Below are 18,741 nucleotides of genomic sequence, written 5' to 3'. Positions count from 1 at the left end.
TCTCTTCGGAGAAGAAAGAATTTGCTTATTGCTCGGAATTTGTGCTTGCAGCAAGTTCTCACAGTTGACAGTTGTACCTTCTTAAATCTCCCCAAAATAATAAAAGAAAATACCATGGTAAGTTTGGTGTCGCATCCATGGAACAGACCCGAAACCGCCCGTGGGGATCGAACCACGGGCACGGAGACAGAACAGTGTGCGACTAACCAGTCATCCGCAGGCTCCCATCCTCGACAACAATGTCCGGCCGAATATTCTCCATGCTCGCCAATCATCGTCCAATGAGTGCCCCAGCACTATCTCCGGCGGTGGAATCGCCGGCATTGTTATTGGCACTATCGTTGGTACGCTCCTGATCCAGTGGCTGATACGACTGTGTCAGCTGCCGGGAGCACGCGGGGAGGCCTCCCCTGACTATAAATATTCCACCCCAGTGGGCGTGGAGGCACGGCATCGCCATCGAAGTCGCCGTCGGCGCAGTCCGACATATGAGTATGTGGAGAAGCCAAGTGGTTCGGTACGACGGCCAGCGAAGGTCTATCTCAACTGATCGCACAGTTCCCGAAAATCAGAGGAAGCAATAAAAGTGGTTGAGTGGTGGCCCCGCTTGTTTCTTTCTTTCCTTTCCCTTGTACGGAGTACCGCCGAGTCACGATGTGGATGCACGCTGTTCATGATGTCAATGGCTTATGATTTGTTTTGTTTTCCTTTAATGTCCTAGAGTAATGAGAGACGTGGAGATATGTATCTATTCCGGGATCAGTGGCGTTCAAGGACCCGCTGCTCAGAAGAACCGGAGGGCGTTCCAATGGATGGTTCTTCAAACTTCTTTTCGTTTACTTGGTCTTCTGTATACGGAGAGTTCGCAGTCCAATATCCACAATTTAAAACCCTGTCGGCGACATAACTAGGCAGATGCATTCGAAATCCAAGGTGCACCACATCCTTGGTAGGTTGAATCTAAGATGAAGACCACGATCCTACCCTCCTGTCGATTATTGCATGAATCTCACAGGTCGAGGAAATAACCTCCGAGTAACATGCTCAGGCCTGTGTAACGCCCCTTTTCTAAATTTGAAGATTCCAGAATGCGAATGCGCCTGGTACCTGAAAAAGTGGAAAATGGGGACTATTGATGACCTGATAGGGTGCGAGATATCGCCCGATGGCCTGATTTGTGATTCGGGCCCTAAAAGGATTGGCATTCACCAACCTGTTTTTTTCTCCGTCCTGGATCTCCGTCTCCTGCGATAAAGGGATCCATTGCTCCTCTGCAGACAGCTGGGGGCGTTGGGGCTAGTCTCACCCGGTGGATGGATCGTCAGATTCGCTTGTACCAGCCAAGAGTTCTCCTCCCTATCTTTCTTTGTTTCTGCTTGCCTTCTATTTCTTGTATTTTATTTTGTTGAACATTTTCTTCCCGTCCTTTTCCCCTTTATATTTCCTCTTCCTTTCTATTCTTCTTCGGCATCATTTTTCTTGAAGGGTATATCATATACTTTGTAGTCATCAAGTACACGACAATCAACCCCATCAATCAGGAGACCCCTGCAGATTCTGCTAGATGAGGATGGAGTTCAGTGTAGGAGACTAAAAAGATAGACTACGGCCCAGTCGAGTCCAGTCGAGTCCATGGACGGTTCCAAGGTTCACGCGCTTGACCCGATCCAGTTAGCCTATGGAACATGAGACCCCAGCTTCTTACCAGATCGGGTTAGTCAAGGGGAAGGCTAACCTTGAAGCAGTCTAGCCCTTGCGCCGCCCGGACACGCCTTACTTGAACAGGAAACCCCCTTAACAACTAGCCGGGAAACTAGTGGTATAATGAACTGCAGAAAAAACCACCCAAGAAAATCCTACTTGGAACCTGTGAGAAACACTCTGTTTACAGCGGAATTAAACAAGAATCGTCCTACTTCGTACTAATAATAACTGCAAAAAAATTTAAATTCTAATTCAAAGAAAATGAAATAAAAAAAAAATAGTCCACCCAATCCAGTTGTCTCCACTGGAGAGGGCGTTAATTAAAGGGATATGGGTGACCTCCCCCGGTTTCTTTCTTCTTTCCCCCTCTTCACATCTTCTCCAATCCACCACCTTTCGCTCTTATCACCGTTCCTTACTCTCCTTTGGGTGTGGCCTCTCTCCTCGTGCGACTCGTTCGCATGTCCATTCATTCCACCCCCGCCTGGCCACTCATCCCATCATTCATTCTTTGAATCAGTCATTCCTTCGATAAGATTGACCGTGGTTCCCATCCTAGTTTCTAGTGGGAGGCGGAAATTCGATTAATCTATCTACAGTTCGGAGAGACAGCAGAGTCTCAAACGAACATGTCATTCTTTTACCTGCTGGCCTTCTGGCTGGCTAGCCTCTCCCACGTCTCGGCGCAGACATGGTCCGACTGTAACCCGCTCAAAGAGGACTGTCCCAACGACCCAGCCCTGGGCTCCGAACACTTGTGGACCTTCAATGAGACGATGAACGCCAAGCTCTGGAACACCACCAATGGCGAAATCGACTGGACCGAGAAGGGCGCCGAATTCTCCATCAAGGAGAAGCTCCAGTCTCCCACGTTACAATCGACCTTCTACATCTTCTTTGGGGTCGTCGAGACCCACCTGAAGATGGCCAAGGGCAACGGCATCGTCAGCAGTGTGGTGCTGCAGTCCGACGACCTGGACGAGATCGACTGGGAGTGGATCGGCTCCAACAACACCGAAGTGCAATCCAACTACTTCGGCAAAGGCGACGACTCTTCCTTCGATCGTGGCGGATACCATTACGTCCCCAATGCGGACACCGAGTTCCACAACTACACCACCTACTGGACTCAGGATAAGCTGGAGTGGTGGATTGACGACGAACTCGTCCGGACCCTGCCATACGCCGAAGCGAAGGACGGCTCCCGCTACCCGCAGACGCCCAGCAATATCCGCTTCGGCATCTGGCCCGCCGGAGATGGGGACAACAAGGAGGGCGTCATCGCGTGGGCCGGTGGCGAGGTTGACTATGATGCTGGTCCCTACACCATGGTCATCGAGAGCGTGCGCATTCAAGATTTCCACTCGGGCAAGGAGTACGAGTACAAGGATGACTCGGGCTCGTGGGAGAGTATCAACGTGATCAAGTATGTTGTCTGCCATAAAAGCCCCCATCCTGATGATCATCTACTGACTGTCCTAGGGGTAACTCCACCGCGGTGGAAGAAATCAACAAGCCTCCGCCCAAGTCGCTCTCCGAGAAGTGGGATGACCTACCGACAGGCGCCCACGCCGGCGTGTTCATCGGTGCGGCTGCAGTCGGAGCCATGCTGATCGCGGGCTTCATCTTCTTCTTCATCCGGCAGCGCAGAAAGGGCCGTCTCGAACAGGCCCTCGACGACACCAACTGGAATAACGAGCGCCCCGAGCGCACTGAGATGAGCAACGCGCAATCGGACTGGAGGCAGAGCGAATGGCGGCACAATGGCTACTCCCAGGTGAACTAAGTCGAGTCCTGGAACCGCAAGCCATGCAAATCTCTCCCCCGACTTGGTCAACGACAGACATGAAACATAAGGGGGGCGAATATTGTCCCCCCTCTTCCCTCCCGAGGAAACCCGCCGTGCATTGTGCCTATTTGTTCTCGGCTTTGCAGGACAAAGTCATGCGGCTTGGCCGCCGGAATCACAATCGACTAATTCGTGAATCTCTTGGATCGTTATTTATCCATTTGCATTTGCAGTTGAATTAATGAATCTTTGACCTTCCTCACCATCTTTATACCTTTTCCCATCTTCGATCATCATACCCAATTTATTACTACTTTATTTACTATATCTATATTTTCTATCGGTGGTCTCGTGCCTTCGGAAAAGATAGACTTTCGTTATTGTATATACCAATCCCACTATTTTCTGCTGCAGTCTTGTGCTCTTTTGGCTATACGTTCTGAGGATTAAGATGTGGATGTGCTTTGCTGCTTTGAACAAAGACCAATTCTCCTGGTATCAAATGCGATCTCTTCAACGCCCTTGTATCGTCGTTTATAGGACTATGTTTCTTGGTGGCTTGTATCAACCCCTCGAAGGGTAGTTGCATAAGACAACGCTTTGGTCACTTCTAGAAGTCCGCCTGGCACATCATTCATGCAGTCGCACAATGGCTTTCACTATCTCAGCGAGCATTTATGGTTCCAAACATCAGGCGAGAAAGTATATTTCTATAAACTGCCTACTGTGGGTTCTTTGGATAGGACTTCTGCCGTTTGTTCCACTGTTTGATTCTTATTGAGCTGTTATAAGATCCTGTTTACCTCAGCACTAAGAAACTGTCAGTATACTAGACCATGCCAATTGGCGATAAACTCCAGCGGTTTGGTCATCATCCCATCCTAGTAAAAACCCCAAGTATAGCAAAACCCATCCAACACGCATCCATCTATCCGACTTGGACACGAAAGGCATCTGTACGAGAAGTCCCATCTGCGATACCATCGGTACTTGCGCTCTTAGAGGTAGGTTTCATCCGCCGCAACCTTCCTGCGACCGGAGTATCTCATCTCCGTTTGCTACTTTTAAAGAGTGGGTTCGAGCGGAAGTGGTTGATCTTAATAAGATGTCAAAGTGATGATTCCTTTAGACAGTGCTAGGACTGACCCAAACAATGGCTTCTATTACATCAAAGAGGCGTTTAACATGCACCTTCTTTTTCTTCTGTTACATGCTGACGACTATTGGGATTGCTAGTGTCACCATGCTCTGGTTTATCATCTCTGAATCTTTGTGATGGGACAGATGAAGCATAAGTCAGATAACCAAGAGTGACTGTCCATGTTTTGCCGGAAGTTACTTCGTATGTAGTTCCATGCATTGTCAGAAGTGCTTGGTAAATTATATAGAGATAGAGAGTGATAATAGCAATGTTCCAAGTGACTGAATTCAACTATAGTTTCTTTTTAGCTATCACTAGTGCTGTCACTTGTTTACTTTCTCTCAGACACACTCCCTCTCTCTTTTATTGTCTTCCTTCTTCTCTTCTTCTCTTCTTCTTCTTCTTCTTCTTCTTTTCCGTCCTCTTCCTCCTCTGCATCTTTTTCAACCAATCCCATTAATCCTTTAACTCTCCTTTCCATTCTCCATCATCCTCACTGCATCTTCTCATCTGGCTGTACCCGGTGATAGTCAAAATCAAATCAGCTTTACCTTCTGGGTTCATTTCCAAGATAGAATACTGCTTGACATTCTCGATGACCAACTCAGGGCATGTCCCAATCCCCAGGCCCAAAGGGGTCCCGATCCTGGGAAACCTGTTGGAATTCGACTCTGACGTTCCCTTGAACCGGTTGCACGAGCTAGCAGATATACACGGTATGCTCTAATTTCTAAAAGACCATCTATCATTTTTGAAAGGATAAGATACTGACTCTCATGTCTACCAGGCCAGATATTCCGCTTGGTCGTCGCCGGAAACTCCCTCGTGTTCATTAGCTCCCAAGAACTAGCCAACGAGGTTTGCAACGAAGAGAGATTCACAAAGTTCGTAGTTTCTGGTTTGAAAGAGCTACGAAATGGAGTCAGAGACGGCTTGTTTACTGCCAACTACCCAGAGGAGGAGAACTGGGCTATCGCACATCGCATTCTCGTTCCAGCTTTTGGGCCCCTCATGATTCGCTCTATGTTCGATGGTGAGTAACCCCATGTTCTTATAATATTCTTCCCAAAACCCAGAAGGTCTAACACTGGGGAAAGACATGTACGATATTGGAACCCAGCTTGTCATGAAATGGGCGCGCCAGGGTTCCGATGTTCCCATTGTGGTCACGGACGACTTCACTCGCTTGACACTGGACACTGTTGGCCTCTGTTCTATGGGAATCCGTTTCAATTCGTTCTACAGCGAAGACCTTCACCCGTTCATCAAGGCTATGGGTAACATGCTGAAAGTGGCCGGCAACAGGTCCCGTCGACCCGGATTGGTGAACAGCTTGCTCAGCAACATACCCACCACTGAGGATAAGAAGTTCTGGGTCGACATCGAGTACATGCGCAGTTTCTCGCATGAGCTTCTGGCTGCGCGACGGAACCACCCCGTAGACAAACAGGACCTCATGAATGCTCTCGTTCTGGGCCGAGATCCCCAAACCGGACAGGGTCTCAGCGATGAGTCAATTGTGAATAACATGCTCACATTTTTGATTGCTGGTAAGAAGACTTTGGACTCCCCGGAGAATCTCGCTAACCCAGTTGCTGTCATAGGACACGAGACTACCTCCGGTGCCCTATCGTTCCTGTTCTACTTCCTGCTCAAGACCCCGCGCGCGTACAAAAAAGTGCAAGAAGAAATCGACACGGTTATCGGACAGCGGAAGGTCAGGGTGGAGGACTTGCCCAAATTAGCTTACGTCGATGCCGCCTTGAAGGAAACCCTGCGCATGAGAAGCACAGCACCCTTGATGGCACTCCACGCCCATCCGACCAAAAACGAAGAAGATCCGGTCACACTTGGAGACGGAAAATACGTTATAGGGAAGAACGAACCTATCGTCGTCGTACTGGGCAAGCTGCATATGGACCCCAAGGTGTATGGCGCAGATGCGGAGGAGTTCAGACCGGAGAGAATGCTCGACGGAGGATTCGAAAGTCTACCGAAGAATGCATGGAAGCCCTTCGGAAACGGACTCCGGGCTTGCACCGGTCGCCCATTTGCATGGCAGGAAATGCTGCTCGTGGTGGCCTTGCTGTTCCAGAATTTCAATTTCCAGATGGAAGATCCGAACTATGAGCTGCGGATGACGCAAATGCTCACGATCAAGCCCAGGGATTTTTACATGGGAGCTACTTTGCGCAGTGGCTTAGATGCTACTAAGCTGGCTATGTCCTTGAGTGGTAGTGGTGATGTGACTACTGAAAGATCCGTGGCAGTCGTCGACAGCCGTGCAAACAAGTCTGTGTTTGGAAGTACCAGGACCAGACCAATGCACATATTTTTCGGCAGCAATACTGGAACATGCGAGGCATTTTCTCGAAGATTAACCAACGACGCTGTCAGATATGGCTTCTCTGCGGAGGTCAAGCCCCTGGACTCGGCGATGCAGAAGGTTCCCCGCGACGGCCCTGTCGTGTTCATAACAGCCTCGTATGAGGGACAGCCTCCGGACAATGCTGCACATTTTTTTCACTGGCTCAATGGTTTGGAAGGAAATGAGCTAGAAGGCACCAAATTTGCCGTGTTTGGCTGTGGTCATCGTACGTTTTCTCAACTTCAACCATCCGTCATCCTCCCAGCATTTTGTGTACTAATGACTGATATTCTCTTCCAGATGATTGGCAGTCTACTTTTCACCGTGTTCCAAAGGCTGCCGACACTCTGATTGCTCGGCATGGTGGAACTCGATTATGTGACCTTGGACTCGCGGACGCAGCAGACGCAGATATGTTTAGTAGTTTCGATAGCTGGGCCGAGTCTGACCTTTGGCCTGCCATCGCGTCGAGTCTCGGCGAGCTCATGAGTAGAGAAGGTCAAAAGTCGGCCCTGCAGGTCAGAGTTAGCTCAGGTGTACGACCTTCGACTCTAGGCCTTCAATTGCAGGAAGGGACCGTCCTTGAGAATCAGCTTCTCACAGCACCGGGAGTCCCAGAAAAGAGAATGATTCGATTCAAGCTACCCTCAGACATGGCTTACCGCTGTGGCGACTATCTTGCCGTGCTCCCCATTAATCCCGCCAATGTTGTCCGCCGCGCGATTCGTCACTTTGGCCTCTCGTGGGATACCACGCTCACGTTGGCTTCCAATGGCACTGCCAGTATTCCCTTGGGGACACCTATGTCGGCGTTTGACCTGTTTTCGACATACGTCGAGCTCTCCCAGCCAGCATCCAAGCGGGACCTGAATATCTTGGCCGATGCAGCCCATGGAGATGCGAGCACGCAGGCGCAACTGAGGGATTTTGCGTCCGATCCCACCACGTTCGCGGAAGAGATTGTGAAGAAACGAGTGAGCCCACTAGATATTCTCACTCGTTATCCTTCCATCAAAATTCCCCTCGAAGAGTTTTTGATCATGCTTCCACCAATGCGTGTGCGCCAATACTCCATTTCGTCTTCGCCTCTGCCAAATGCATCCGAGTGCACCATCACATTCTCTGTGATTAACACCGCACCCACCGCATCCGCCCCTCAAGATCACCAGGGAGTTGCATCCAACTACCTTTCCGAGCTGAGACCCGGCGAACGCGCTCAAATCGACGTTCGTCCATGTCATTCGGGCTTCCGGCCTCCCCTGGACCTAGAGACACCCATGATCATGATATGCGCAGGAAGCGGTCTTGCTCCCTTCCGCGGCTTCATCATGGACCGTGCCGAGAGGATCCTTGGACGTCGCAACAACCCCGGCTTCGAAGCAGGCAGCAAAGAACCCGCCAAAGCAATCCTGTACGTTGGCTGTCGCACAAAAGGCAAAGACGACATCTACGCCACAGAGCTAGACGCCTGGGCCCACCTGGGGGCTGTCGAAGTAAGATGGGCCTACAGTTGTCCATCGTCCCCTGCTGATCCCTCTGCCGGACCCTCCTCACCCGTTCTAGCCTCAAGCCCACAACGCTTGGCCGAAAGCTTGGACCGCCGCCAGCACGTCCAGGACCTGATGGTAGCGCAGGGAGACGAAATATCTGAGCTGATGGATCACGGCGCGAGGGTCTACGTGTGTGGCGGTATTGGGGTGGCCAATGGCGTGCGCCAGGTTTTCAAGACCATTTACCTGAAACGGGAACGAGACGCCGTCCGTCAAGCGATGGAACGTGGCGAAAATGTCACCACCGAGGCTGACGAGGACGCACTGGCCGAAGCATACCTCGACGGTCTGAAAGTGAAGGAGAGGTATGCGACGGACGTTTTCACTTGAGACTGTCGAGGCTGTGTATGTGTAAGTACGGGAAGCGAAGGTTTACTGTTGTCTGCATCAAGAACCGCTAGCGAAGTATCCTTTGGAGAGAAATCCAGTAGGCATGTGATATTTAACAGACGTCGTCGAGATTTACGCTGCTGTTCTTTCCTTAAGTTTCTAATCTCTACCAACCTAACCTACCTGAGTAGTAGATACACAGTGCACCAATTCTCAGATCTGTATTCCCAGAGTAGTATCCGTATTCCCGCCTCAACCGTCCCACTCCCAGTCAGACCCACCCATTCATCAACGACTTAATCACTACGCATATATTAAGCCCACGTCAAAACACAACACATCAGTATACTATTACCAAACAGTCAGTAATACTCAACACCCTACACTGCGGTGCAAATCACGTTTCAAGAACGGCTCGAGATAGATCACCGCCGATCGTGGCCACTGCCAACACGGGCCCAGATCTTGAACCCGCTTTTTCTTTTTTCTTTCTTTCCTTTTCTTTTTTTTTCTTCTTTTTTCTTCTCTTTTGTTTTCTTTTTCTTTCCATAATCGACAGGAACAATCTGTATATAGTAGGTGCTATATAAAGCAATATACACGGTAGGGCCTAGACCAGTCATCCCGTCTCTGGCCCCGTCTCATATATTAAATCTCAATGTGACGAGATATATGTATTGCTTTTTTTTTTTTTTTTGTCGGTGGAAACAAGAAAAGAAAGGGGCCGTGGGATTGTGAGTCAGTGTGTTTGACGGTGGTAGGTTTTGGTCTGGTGAGTTTGGGGGTGGGATTAGTCTTTGGTGGCGTCCGGGTGATGGGGAATTATGGCTGTGGCACGACAAGCCTACACAGTATGGTCCGTTTTTAGGGCTAGTGGCTTGGTGGTGGTGGGTCGGCGGGTTTGTGTTGACCTTGGTACTTACTGACCTAGCTATTGAGATATTCTCATGTAGGGGATTTTTCGCTTCTGTGCGTAGGGTTATGGGCTATAGTATATGCCATAGTGTAAGGCTGAAGAGGCAGATTTGACCTGCTTGCTACTTTACGTTATGAGCAAACCATGCAAGTATATGTAGAGAGATAAGAGAATGAATTGAAGAGTCCAACTTCCTGAAGACAACCCGTGCCTGTTTAGAACCGCTGGAACTATGTATCAACCGAAACCTCATCCCATGTAAGACAAGTATATGTGACAAACTTTCTAGCATCGCATCTTCCCCATTCACACTCAATTCCACCGCCGCTTCACTCGGATGGCAGATTGATCCCGTCACTGACACCCACTTAAGCGCCAAAAGGCAGGCCAGTGGGCAAAGGAGGGAAGCCCGTGGGGAGGCCAGTGGGCAGAGGAGGGAAGCCCGTGGGGAGGCCAGTCGGGAGGCCAGTCGGGATGGGCAGGTCGGTCGGGAAGGGGATGCTCGGGAGGCCGGTGGGAAGGCCGGTGGGGAACAGGCCAGTAGGGATCGGGAGGTCAGTCGGGAGACCAGTGGGCAGGCCAGTGGGCAGGCCGGTAGGCAGGCCAGTGGGCAGACCAGTCGGGAGGTCGGTGGGGAAAGGGAAGGGCAGGTCAGTGAGACCAGGAATGTTCAGAGCCTCGCGCTTCTGGAAGGTGGCGCCGGTGGGCACGGGCGTGTTGGTCGGGAGGCCCGTGGGGACGGAGGTGCCGGTAGGGATGGGAAGGCCCGTGGCGAAGTCACCGGGAGGCTGGAGGACGCCAGGAGGCAGAGGGAACGGCGCCTCAAGGCCCTGGTGGCGGATATAGTTGCGGATGGGAGCGGGCAGGGAAAGGGCGCAGCCCAGAAGACCCAGCGAGGCGACAACGTTGAACTTCATGGTGAAAGAATGTGGTTTGTTTTTTTGGTTTAGAAAAGAATGAATGAATTGTATCGAATCAAAAAGAAAGTAGAAAAGACACAGAACAAAAAATGAATACCAGATTCAATTGAAAGAGATGGACTGCCAGGGCCCATCGAGAATGGGGAGATCAGCTTTCCTTTATAGACTACATGCTATGGGACCTGACAGCATCGCCGAGCCGAGATATTGGTACGAATCCACCCAGGGGGGAAGGGTCTTCGGTTCGCGTCACTGATCAGGGAAAGGTTTCTGTGGATCCCGGCTTGTAAACATTCAGCTTCGCTTACCTTGGTACCTGAATCAGAAAATGGACGGTCGTCAATGGTGGAGCCATGGAATTTCCATGAATCAACCACCACAGGAGATAGACCTACTGACCGGTATTGGCTTCCCACAACCTAGGCCCGGTGGACTGACAATTAACTAGGTATGGTTTAACTGCCGCAAGCCGGGGTTTGACTGGGATTGGTATGAGCAACCCCTGTGTGAGAGATATCCTGAGTTTCAGATTCCGTTGTAGTGGCCAATGATAGTCGATCATGGAGTGCGAATGGCCTTCACTTTCCTATTACAGATACTCTTGACCCTGCTATCACGGGGTGATAGAGAAGATGAGGCGATCGCACGTCATGCATAAACCTCAGAGACCTCAGCAAAAGAAAGTTGAGAGGGATATTGCCATGATGTGATATGATATGATATCCGGTACTCCGTAGGCCGTCCTGTGGATGTCGGATAAAAACTGAACAATGCCACCCTTCAAAGACATGTTGGACGATCATTGCTCTCTCGAGCTTGGCAGCTTCGGGTCCCATTCAATCCCAAACCTAGCTCATCCTACGGGATTAAAAACGTAGATCTCTGTGCCGGTGGAGACCTGGCCCACGATTCGTATTGCTGATACCCAATCACCCCGGGTATCCCGGCGGCACAGAAGCCTTCATGGCTGAAAAGTTCTGTTGTGGGAACCATATATGAACCCATCAGAATCCTACCGTTCTCATTGGAGGTCACCGGACAGTACCTTGGTTGAACCGCGGGAAGGACAGTCGACGATCTTTGGATAGGGAATTTATTTGGATTTCGCCCATGGGCTTGAAACGACCGTGCGAGTGTCAAATAGGCTGCTAGTTTGATAAGAATCAGTCGAATACCGCTAACGTAAGATTTATGCGAATACCACATTGTTATCCGTTAGACCCACTGAGAGTAGTGGGTGTGACTGTTCTCTGCATGGAGTCGCGACGATCATAATCCTTCTACTTCGTACTCCGTAGTCAGACACGGCCGAATTGCTGTGGCTGAGTACGGTGTCAGGGCGGCTGAACAGAGGCGGGAAAACACTAGTAGAGTATGATGAATAGTAGAGTGGCCAGACCGATGAGGTCTCAAACAAATTGAAACTTCAATTGGAGTGAAACCGGATGGAATGTACGTGGACTCGTCATCTTTGGTCTGTTGTGGATAGAAGAAACTTTGCGGATCTTGTGTTGCGCGGAAAATTCACGAGCCGCTGGCCTCAGGCAGCTTCTTCCTCCACTAAGACTTTTTCCCGTTTCAAACCCTTTTGGTTTCACTCTTTTCTTATCATCTTTCTCCACACCTCACCGTTTCATCATGCATCCAGCCCTGTGGGGCAGCTATACGGCTTCTTTTTTTTTTTTTTCCCTCGTGTCTTCGTATCCCTACAAAGCAATTCTACAAATATGGATCATGCGCATGGACGAGTCCACTTATCGCATGAAGAGGTTTGAAGTATCAATAGTTCCAGGTTGAAGGCTTCGAATTTATTCCAGGATCGATTGGCCTGCAGATATACAGTTATTGCCAAGGTGAGGGGAGGGGTTTACATGTGTCCAACCCGGGGACTAGATCCTGCGCTGAAGCACCATGGAATCCCACGTCGGCTATATCATCAAAGTGACAGACGAAGGGAAGCTACTAACTACAAATGAACCCCCGAAGAACGCCCAACGGATGTTTGCTACAAGTGCGAAAATGGTGAAATACGTCCCCACTGGTTCTTATCAGATCCGTTCGAGTCTTTCGAAGCGACAAGTCCACCTCTTCGCGTTTACGTCAAATCTTTGCGCACTTGTCTCGAGGTCCGACGCTAAAACACTGACAGAAATGGACAGGCCAAGGATCGTGTCGGAGTATTACTGAACATCGAAAGGATCGGCGGAAGTGCTTGATAGCCCCGCTTGGGTCAAGTGAGTTTCCAGGTGCCCATCCGGTACTCCGTACATGACTATGGAGTATGTGTTTCCAGCGGGGCTCGACTTTGCCTTGAACCAACTTCACGTTGGAGAGCTAGGTATTGTTTTTAGTCATAACCCACAGCCAGGACTCCTCACCTTGCCGAGTACCAAACCCAGGGAAGATCATGTCCATGAACAGGACAACATGAAATATCGGAATGTTTGGATATCCTGTGGCACGAGCCCGGCATCGTCTACCCGAGGTATACACCATAATCATCCCGGTTCGGCATTTGTTACTTTGTCGTGCAACTTGCAGTAACTTGGTTGCATCTTACCATGACTGTGTCATTCTTTACGAAAGCGGAAGCGGAACCTTTTCCACCTGATAGGTGACTGGAGCGGGTTGTTGGGTTTTTTTCCAATATCTTCTGCTAGTCATCCTGGACAAACTCTTTGATCCCTGGTGCTGATGTTTGGTTACTCGTAAAGCGTGTGGGATTACGTGGGGATCCTGACGATCATGGCTCGAGAATAGCCGGACATCCCCAGTGGTCATACGTCGGAGGTTCGCCCGTTGCAACTACGTCAGTTCTGTAAGGCCGATCATTCCTTCGTCTCAAATTTTGAAGCAACAGCTGAACATTGATCTCATTGGAGCAGATCGCGGCTTAGTTTGCGTTTATGGAACAGCTTGCTTCTACATCACTGTGGCGGTAAATAAGCAGAGCACCACTGCGCTCGTAGTTGTCCCCTCCATCCCACTGCTGGACACAGCCATGTCGATCTGAAGACGACGAGTTCGTATGTCGGTATCATTTGCCAGGGGCTCCGTTCTCGGTCTCGTTAGTACCCTGGCCAAATACTGTTTGGTAGACTTGGCATACTAACCATGTACATCGGAGAGACAATAAATGCCGTGCATTCACCCATGGAGATTACCTTACCTGGAGATATCGTCTGGATGAGAACAACAGGGCCTTATGGGCGATGTCATTAAACCGCCATACTCTAGACGCCGATACCTCTATTGACGATTAATAAGGACCTGGACCACCCATTATGGTTCTTACTTAAAAAAACGTGATGAAACGACATAACATGCGACACTTACAGATGAGAAAGACCATTTCAGTTGCTGCTCTAGCATATCTACACCAGTCGATGGGAACGTTTCAAGGATACCATGCTCACCAGAGTGATTGATATCTGCATTGTATTAACCGGTGCCCTACGGTCAATGTCATCATCAAACCAGCCAGGGAGAAATGCTTCCCGGACTTGTTCAATATCGTGTCAGGTGGCGTTTGCCACAACCTAGCCTGGATGCTTTGATCTGACCTCACTCCTCACAATGGAAACACAGCGAGGATCAGTCTCACTCAGCGAACAGTAAAGTGGCGTAAGCCACTATGTTTTTTTCGATCCCAGACCTCGGGCTCAAAGTTGACCTTATGAGCTATAATGCCATCTCGATCATGGAATTGGACAGCGATGAAGCGGATACCTACCTAAGAAGTTGGATATGCCTATCTCTTAACCCCGCACAGATCTATAGGGTCAAGGACTAGTCTATGATAACTGAACTGTTATTGGCAGATTTGGAATGGTGCTCTACTCTTAAAAACCATTTATAACCGGCTAGTCTGAGTATCCCAAGAACATGCTCCTTGAATTGCCATTCTACACGCGCGGCGGTTGTAGTCTAGATATGATTCTTTAGAAAGGGCTGGTGTACGGAGTGGTCCTACTTCATCCAAGGCCTGACAACGGTGGGCATAATTATTATCGCCTCCATCTTATTATACCCTACTCGAAATAGGCATCTCAAGGCCCAAACACGTCGTCACCTGGGCACATACTGTCGTACACGGTCCTTTGGATCGTGGCTCTTCGGTTGAACGGATCTAACACGTGACCTCTATGCAGAACCTGGCGGATATGCCTTGCTTGCGCATTGCTGGTCGACAGAGCTAAAGCGTGCGGTGCTTCAATAGTGGTCGTTTTCTAGCTGTAACCGGGTCTATTCCGTACAGTCAAGAATACCTAATATCTTATGGGACGGCAGTAAGACAGTAAACGGATGAACCGGTCGTGCCGTTCTCTATCATCGACGCGCGAAAAAACCGAACTTAAGCACTCTGCGACGGGACAGGTACATTAAATCTCACGTTGCCACGGTCATAGATTTAGACAATACGTAAGTTGTTGTGAAAATTCCTTCTCTAACCAAATACCAATCCAGACCACGTGTGTCGCGTGGGCAGCCACCAATCAGCTTCCCGGAAACTGCCGGTTCCCGATGAGTTTAAATAAGGTACTCGGTACTTTGAGGTAGTACAAAGAACTTCCTGTTCCTGAATTAAATACTTCATATTGAAATCCTTTATCTCCATAAAATTGTATACTCTAACTGCATACGATGGCCCAGGAAACTGCAGGACCAAACAAACATGCAAAACATCGGACCTTATCTCGGTCGAGAGCGCCAGAGAGTCCTGATTGGGGCCCACAAACCCCAAAGCCACGCCTTTAACTGGTGTCCGCTGATGCAATCGCCGCCCAAACTCGCATCAGCTTCAGTTCAATTCGCACCAGGTCGATCCAACCCTCCACAAGGAACATTGCCGCATCCCCGGTAGATCCAGACTAAAGTTTCTTAAAAGAGAGGGTTCCCGACTGCTTGGTTCCGCCATTTCAGCCGCGCTTCCAGTCACAAGCATATCTCGTCGTACGGCTATAACTTCAACCGCCGGCGGGTCACCATGTCGCTCGTTAAAAGGGTAGCCGTTATCGGCGCAGGTCCGGCTGGGGCCATTGCGGTCGATGCGCTCGTGCAAGAAAAGGCATTCGACGTGGTCCGGGTGTTTGAACGGCAGGAGAAAGCCGGTGGTTGCTGGTAGGCGGTGCCCTCTCTCTTTCCGCACCGCGATATGGGTCAATGAACATGACGGGATGCTCATTGTGTTGCCTAGGGTTTCGCGAGAGAATGAAAAACACGTCCCTCTCGACATTGAACGGTTATCCAACCGGACCGCAGACCTACCGGTTGCTATTCCGTCAGATTTGCCCCGACATGCGCCTGCGCTCACGCAGCATCGCTTTACCGATTCGCACATTTACCCAACGCTAGAGACCAATGTCGATGTCACGACCATGTGTTACTCCCAGGAGTCGATTCCGACCGTCCGCACAGACAGGACAGTAGCCCTCCACGGGCCAGACAGTCCGTTCCGCCACCACACCGTCATCCGACAATACGTGGAGGATCTCCTCAACCGGAACGGGTACCAGGATCTCGTTGAGTACAACACCACCGTGGAGCGAGCGACTAAGGACCCCCGCACCGGTCAATGGGTGCTAGTATTGCGACGCGCGGGCCAATCAGGCGGGTACGACTACTGGTGGAGCGAAACCTTCGACGCCTTGGTGGTCGCGTCGGGACACTTCTCAGTCCCGTATGTCCCGGCCATCGAAGGACTGAAGGAGTTTACGGCACGGTACCCTGATCGCGTGGAGCACACGAAACAATACCGTGGCCCGGAGAAGTTCCGCGGAAAGGTGTGTCTGGCATCGTCGCAGTGGCTTACTTGCCTTCTTTCCGCGGGCCCATGAACTAACACCAGTGCCCCATAACAGAAGGTCGTCACCGTTGGAGCGTCTGTCTCAGCAGCTGATACGGCAGTCAGCTTAGTCGATTCGGCTCAAACACCCATCTACTCCGTTGTGCGGGGTAGATACAACCCTTACTTCGGCGATGAAGCCTTCAAACACCCCAACATCAAGCGGGTGCCGTCCATTGCGCGAATCTGCAGCGACAACGGCGAGCGCACCGTGCATTTCGAAGACGGGACCTCCGTATCGGATGTCGATCACATCATCCTCGGCACCGGGTTCACCTGGACGCTCCCATTCCTACCTGACCTTCCGCTGCGGAACAACCGCGTTCCAAACCTCTTCCTCCATGTGTTCTATCAGCACGATCCGTCCTTGGTAGTCGTTGGTGGGGTAAGCAGCAACCAATTTCATCCCCAACCTCCCCCCATAATGCAACTAGCTAACGAAACCCAGGTCGGAGCGGGCCTCACCTTCAAAATCTTCGAATGGCAAGCCGTAGTCGCAGCGCGGGTCCTAGCCGGCAAAGCCCGCCTACCGCCCCTAGAAGAGCAACAAAGATGGGAGAACGAGCGCATCGCCGTCAAGGGTGACGGCCCTGGTTTCCTGTCGGTCAACCCGGAGTTTGAGCCTTACTTCGAGCATGTCCGTCGGCTGGCGGGGAACCCCACGGAGGGTCAACCGGGTCGGAGACTGCCCCCCTTCGAACAGTCGTGGGTGGATGACTTTAATAGTGGGCACCAGCGACGCATTCGCATGTGGCGGCGGTTGAACGGCGCGGGTAAGGATAGTCGGTTGTAAGGGGCTTTAAATATGTATGTTTGTATGGACTTGGACTTGTGGTATTTGTGACCGTTGCTGGATCGGGATATCCGTCAAGGGTATCAACTAATTACTGCCATGACTAACGTTATAGTGCATGCGCATGTGTCTCTCTGCATGCTGAGGGGACGCTATTATCTGTTAGAATTTTTGAGTACATATTTGCATCGACTACCTACTATACCTACTATACCTGGATTAGTGTCAATCAAGAGTCCCCGCAGATCGGAATCGGCCGACGCAATTTAGCCGGATTCTGGCAAAACAGCACAAGCACAGTATTGAACCAAGTGCGGGGAGAGTTTCTAGCTTATAACAAACACTTCTATGCTCCAGGTCAAGTAAATTGTTACTTTCAGCATCCCCTGTTACTTACGCTCGACTTCCGAAACAATGGACTCCGTCAAAGACAAAGTCTACGCCGTCACCGGCCTAGCAGGCATCGGCCTCGCCGTCGCGCAACGCCTCCACGCAAACGGCGCGCTGCTATCTCTAGCAGACATTGACGAAAGGGCACTCAATTCGGCCGTCGAACTCCTCAACGCCTCCTCCCCGTCCTCACCACCCGCAGACGGCCCAGCAAGGATCCTCACAACAGTAGTCGACGTCGGCTCAGCAGCCACCGTCAACGACTGGATCCAAAAGACGGTGCAACACTTCGGCCGACTGGATGGCGCGGCAAATATGGCGGGAGCAATCGGCAAGAAGCACGGCGTGGGCGCGCTGACGGAGCAGGAGGACGACGAGTGGGACTTCCTGCTGCGGGTGAACCTTACGGGCATGATGTACTGTGTGCGGGCGCAGCTGCGCGCTATCAAGGAGACTTCCCGTGCCGGCAGTATCGTTAATGCGGCGAGTATTCAGGGGGTGAGGGGGTTTGGGTTCCATGCTGCTTATTCGGCGACGAAGCATGGGGTTGTGGGGTTGACGAGGAGTGTGGCTAAGGAGGTGGGGCCCGAGATTAGGGTGAATGCTGTTGCGCCGTATGTTTTCCCTCCCTTCATCCTTTCTATATATTTTCTTTTTGTTGTTGTTTGTGGGATAGATGGAGATTATCCTTTATAGGAGAACCATACTGACTGCCAGCAGGGGCTCAATTCAAACACCCCTCCTCGACAAGGCCAAGGTCATTCAGGGCGGCGAGAGCGCCAATCCCACCATCATACCCCGTAACGGCACGGCGGACGAGGTGGCCCAGTCTGTACTATTCTTGCTCAGCGATGCGTCGTCGTACTCAACAGGGATGGTTCTGAACGTGGACGGAGGTTGGGACCCATGATTCGAAGGACAGACGACGTGCACTTGTACAATCGAGTCAATGAATAGAATGAAGTGTATAAATCGCATGCTATCGAATAAGGAAT

The 18,741-nt window shown here is 50.7% G+C and overlaps 7 protein-coding genes across 7 annotated transcripts; 5 read left to right on the top strand and 2 right to left on the bottom strand.

Moving 5' to 3' along the window:
• The first annotated feature begins 36 nt into the window (after positions 1-36).
• On the top strand, positions 37-1,125 carry BDW47DRAFT_100911 (uncharacterized protein). The gene is made up of 2 exons (XM_024811553.1): positions 37-117; positions 221-1,125. Exons 1-2 carry the CDS (start codon positions 115-117, stop codon positions 548-550), a joined length of 333 nt encoding a protein of 110 aa, XP_024674835.1. The 5' UTR covers positions 37-114; the 3' UTR covers positions 551-1,125.
• Positions 1,126-2,003: 878 nt separating this feature from the next.
• BDW47DRAFT_82777 (glycoside hydrolase family 16 protein) lies at positions 2,004-3,707 on the top strand. Its single transcript, XM_024819952.1, has 2 exons — positions 2,004-3,130; positions 3,187-3,707. The coding sequence occupies exons 1-2, from the start codon at positions 2,334-2,336 to the stop codon at positions 3,488-3,490; spliced, it is 1,101 nt and encodes a 366-aa protein (XP_024674834.1). The 5' UTR covers positions 2,004-2,333; the 3' UTR covers positions 3,491-3,707.
• A 1,522-nt stretch (positions 3,708-5,229) lies between these two features.
• Positions 5,230-8,882, top strand: BDW47DRAFT_134604 (bifunctional cytochrome P450/NADPH--P450 reductase; the record flags this gene model as incomplete). The annotated part of the gene is made up of 5 exons (XM_024818130.1): positions 5,230-5,350; positions 5,422-5,667; positions 5,732-6,184; positions 6,239-7,228; positions 7,303-8,882. The coding sequence occupies 5 exons, from the start codon at positions 5,230-5,232 to the stop codon at positions 8,880-8,882; spliced, it is 3,390 nt and encodes a 1,129-aa protein (XP_024674833.1).
• Positions 8,883-10,166: 1,284 nt separating this feature from the next.
• BDW47DRAFT_123351 (extracellular proline-rich protein) lies at positions 10,167-10,715 on the bottom strand (the record flags this gene model as incomplete). Its single annotated transcript, XM_024816033.1, has 1 exon — positions 10,167-10,715. One exon carries the CDS (start codon positions 10,713-10,715, stop codon positions 10,167-10,169), a length of 549 nt encoding a protein of 182 aa, XP_024674832.1.
• A 162-nt stretch (positions 10,716-10,877) lies between these two features.
• Positions 10,878-12,187, bottom strand: BDW47DRAFT_100907 (uncharacterized protein). Its single transcript, XM_024811552.1, has one exon. It carries the CDS (start codon positions 11,922-11,924, stop codon positions 11,577-11,579), a length of 348 nt encoding a protein of 115 aa, XP_024674831.1. The 5' UTR covers positions 11,925-12,187; the 3' UTR covers positions 10,878-11,576.
• A 3,315-nt stretch (positions 12,188-15,502) lies between these two features.
• On the top strand, positions 15,503-17,673 carry BDW47DRAFT_100902 (monooxygenase). The gene is made up of 4 exons (XM_024811551.1): positions 15,503-15,839; positions 15,916-16,501; positions 16,580-16,948; positions 17,012-17,673. Exons 1-4 carry the CDS (start codon positions 15,706-15,708, stop codon positions 17,354-17,356), a joined length of 1,434 nt encoding a protein of 477 aa, XP_024674830.1. The 5' UTR covers positions 15,503-15,705; the 3' UTR covers positions 17,357-17,673.
• Positions 17,674-17,770: 97 nt separating this feature from the next.
• Positions 17,771-18,656, top strand: BDW47DRAFT_123349 (SDR family NAD(P)-dependent oxidoreductase; the record flags this gene model as incomplete). The annotated part of the gene is made up of 2 exons (XM_024816032.1): positions 17,771-18,360; positions 18,467-18,656. 2 exons carry the CDS (start codon positions 17,771-17,773, stop codon positions 18,654-18,656), a joined length of 780 nt encoding a protein of 259 aa, XP_024674829.1.
• Positions 18,657-18,741: the final 85 nt, after the last annotated feature.

Source organism: Aspergillus candidus (genome assembly GCF_002847045.1).
Source record: "Aspergillus candidus strain CBS 102.13 unplaced genomic scaffold BDW47scaffold_7, whole genome shotgun sequence".
Taxonomy (NCBI): domain Eukaryota; kingdom Fungi; phylum Ascomycota; class Eurotiomycetes; order Eurotiales; family Aspergillaceae; genus Aspergillus; species Aspergillus candidus.
This window is presented reverse-complemented; position numbering and strand designations above follow the sequence as displayed.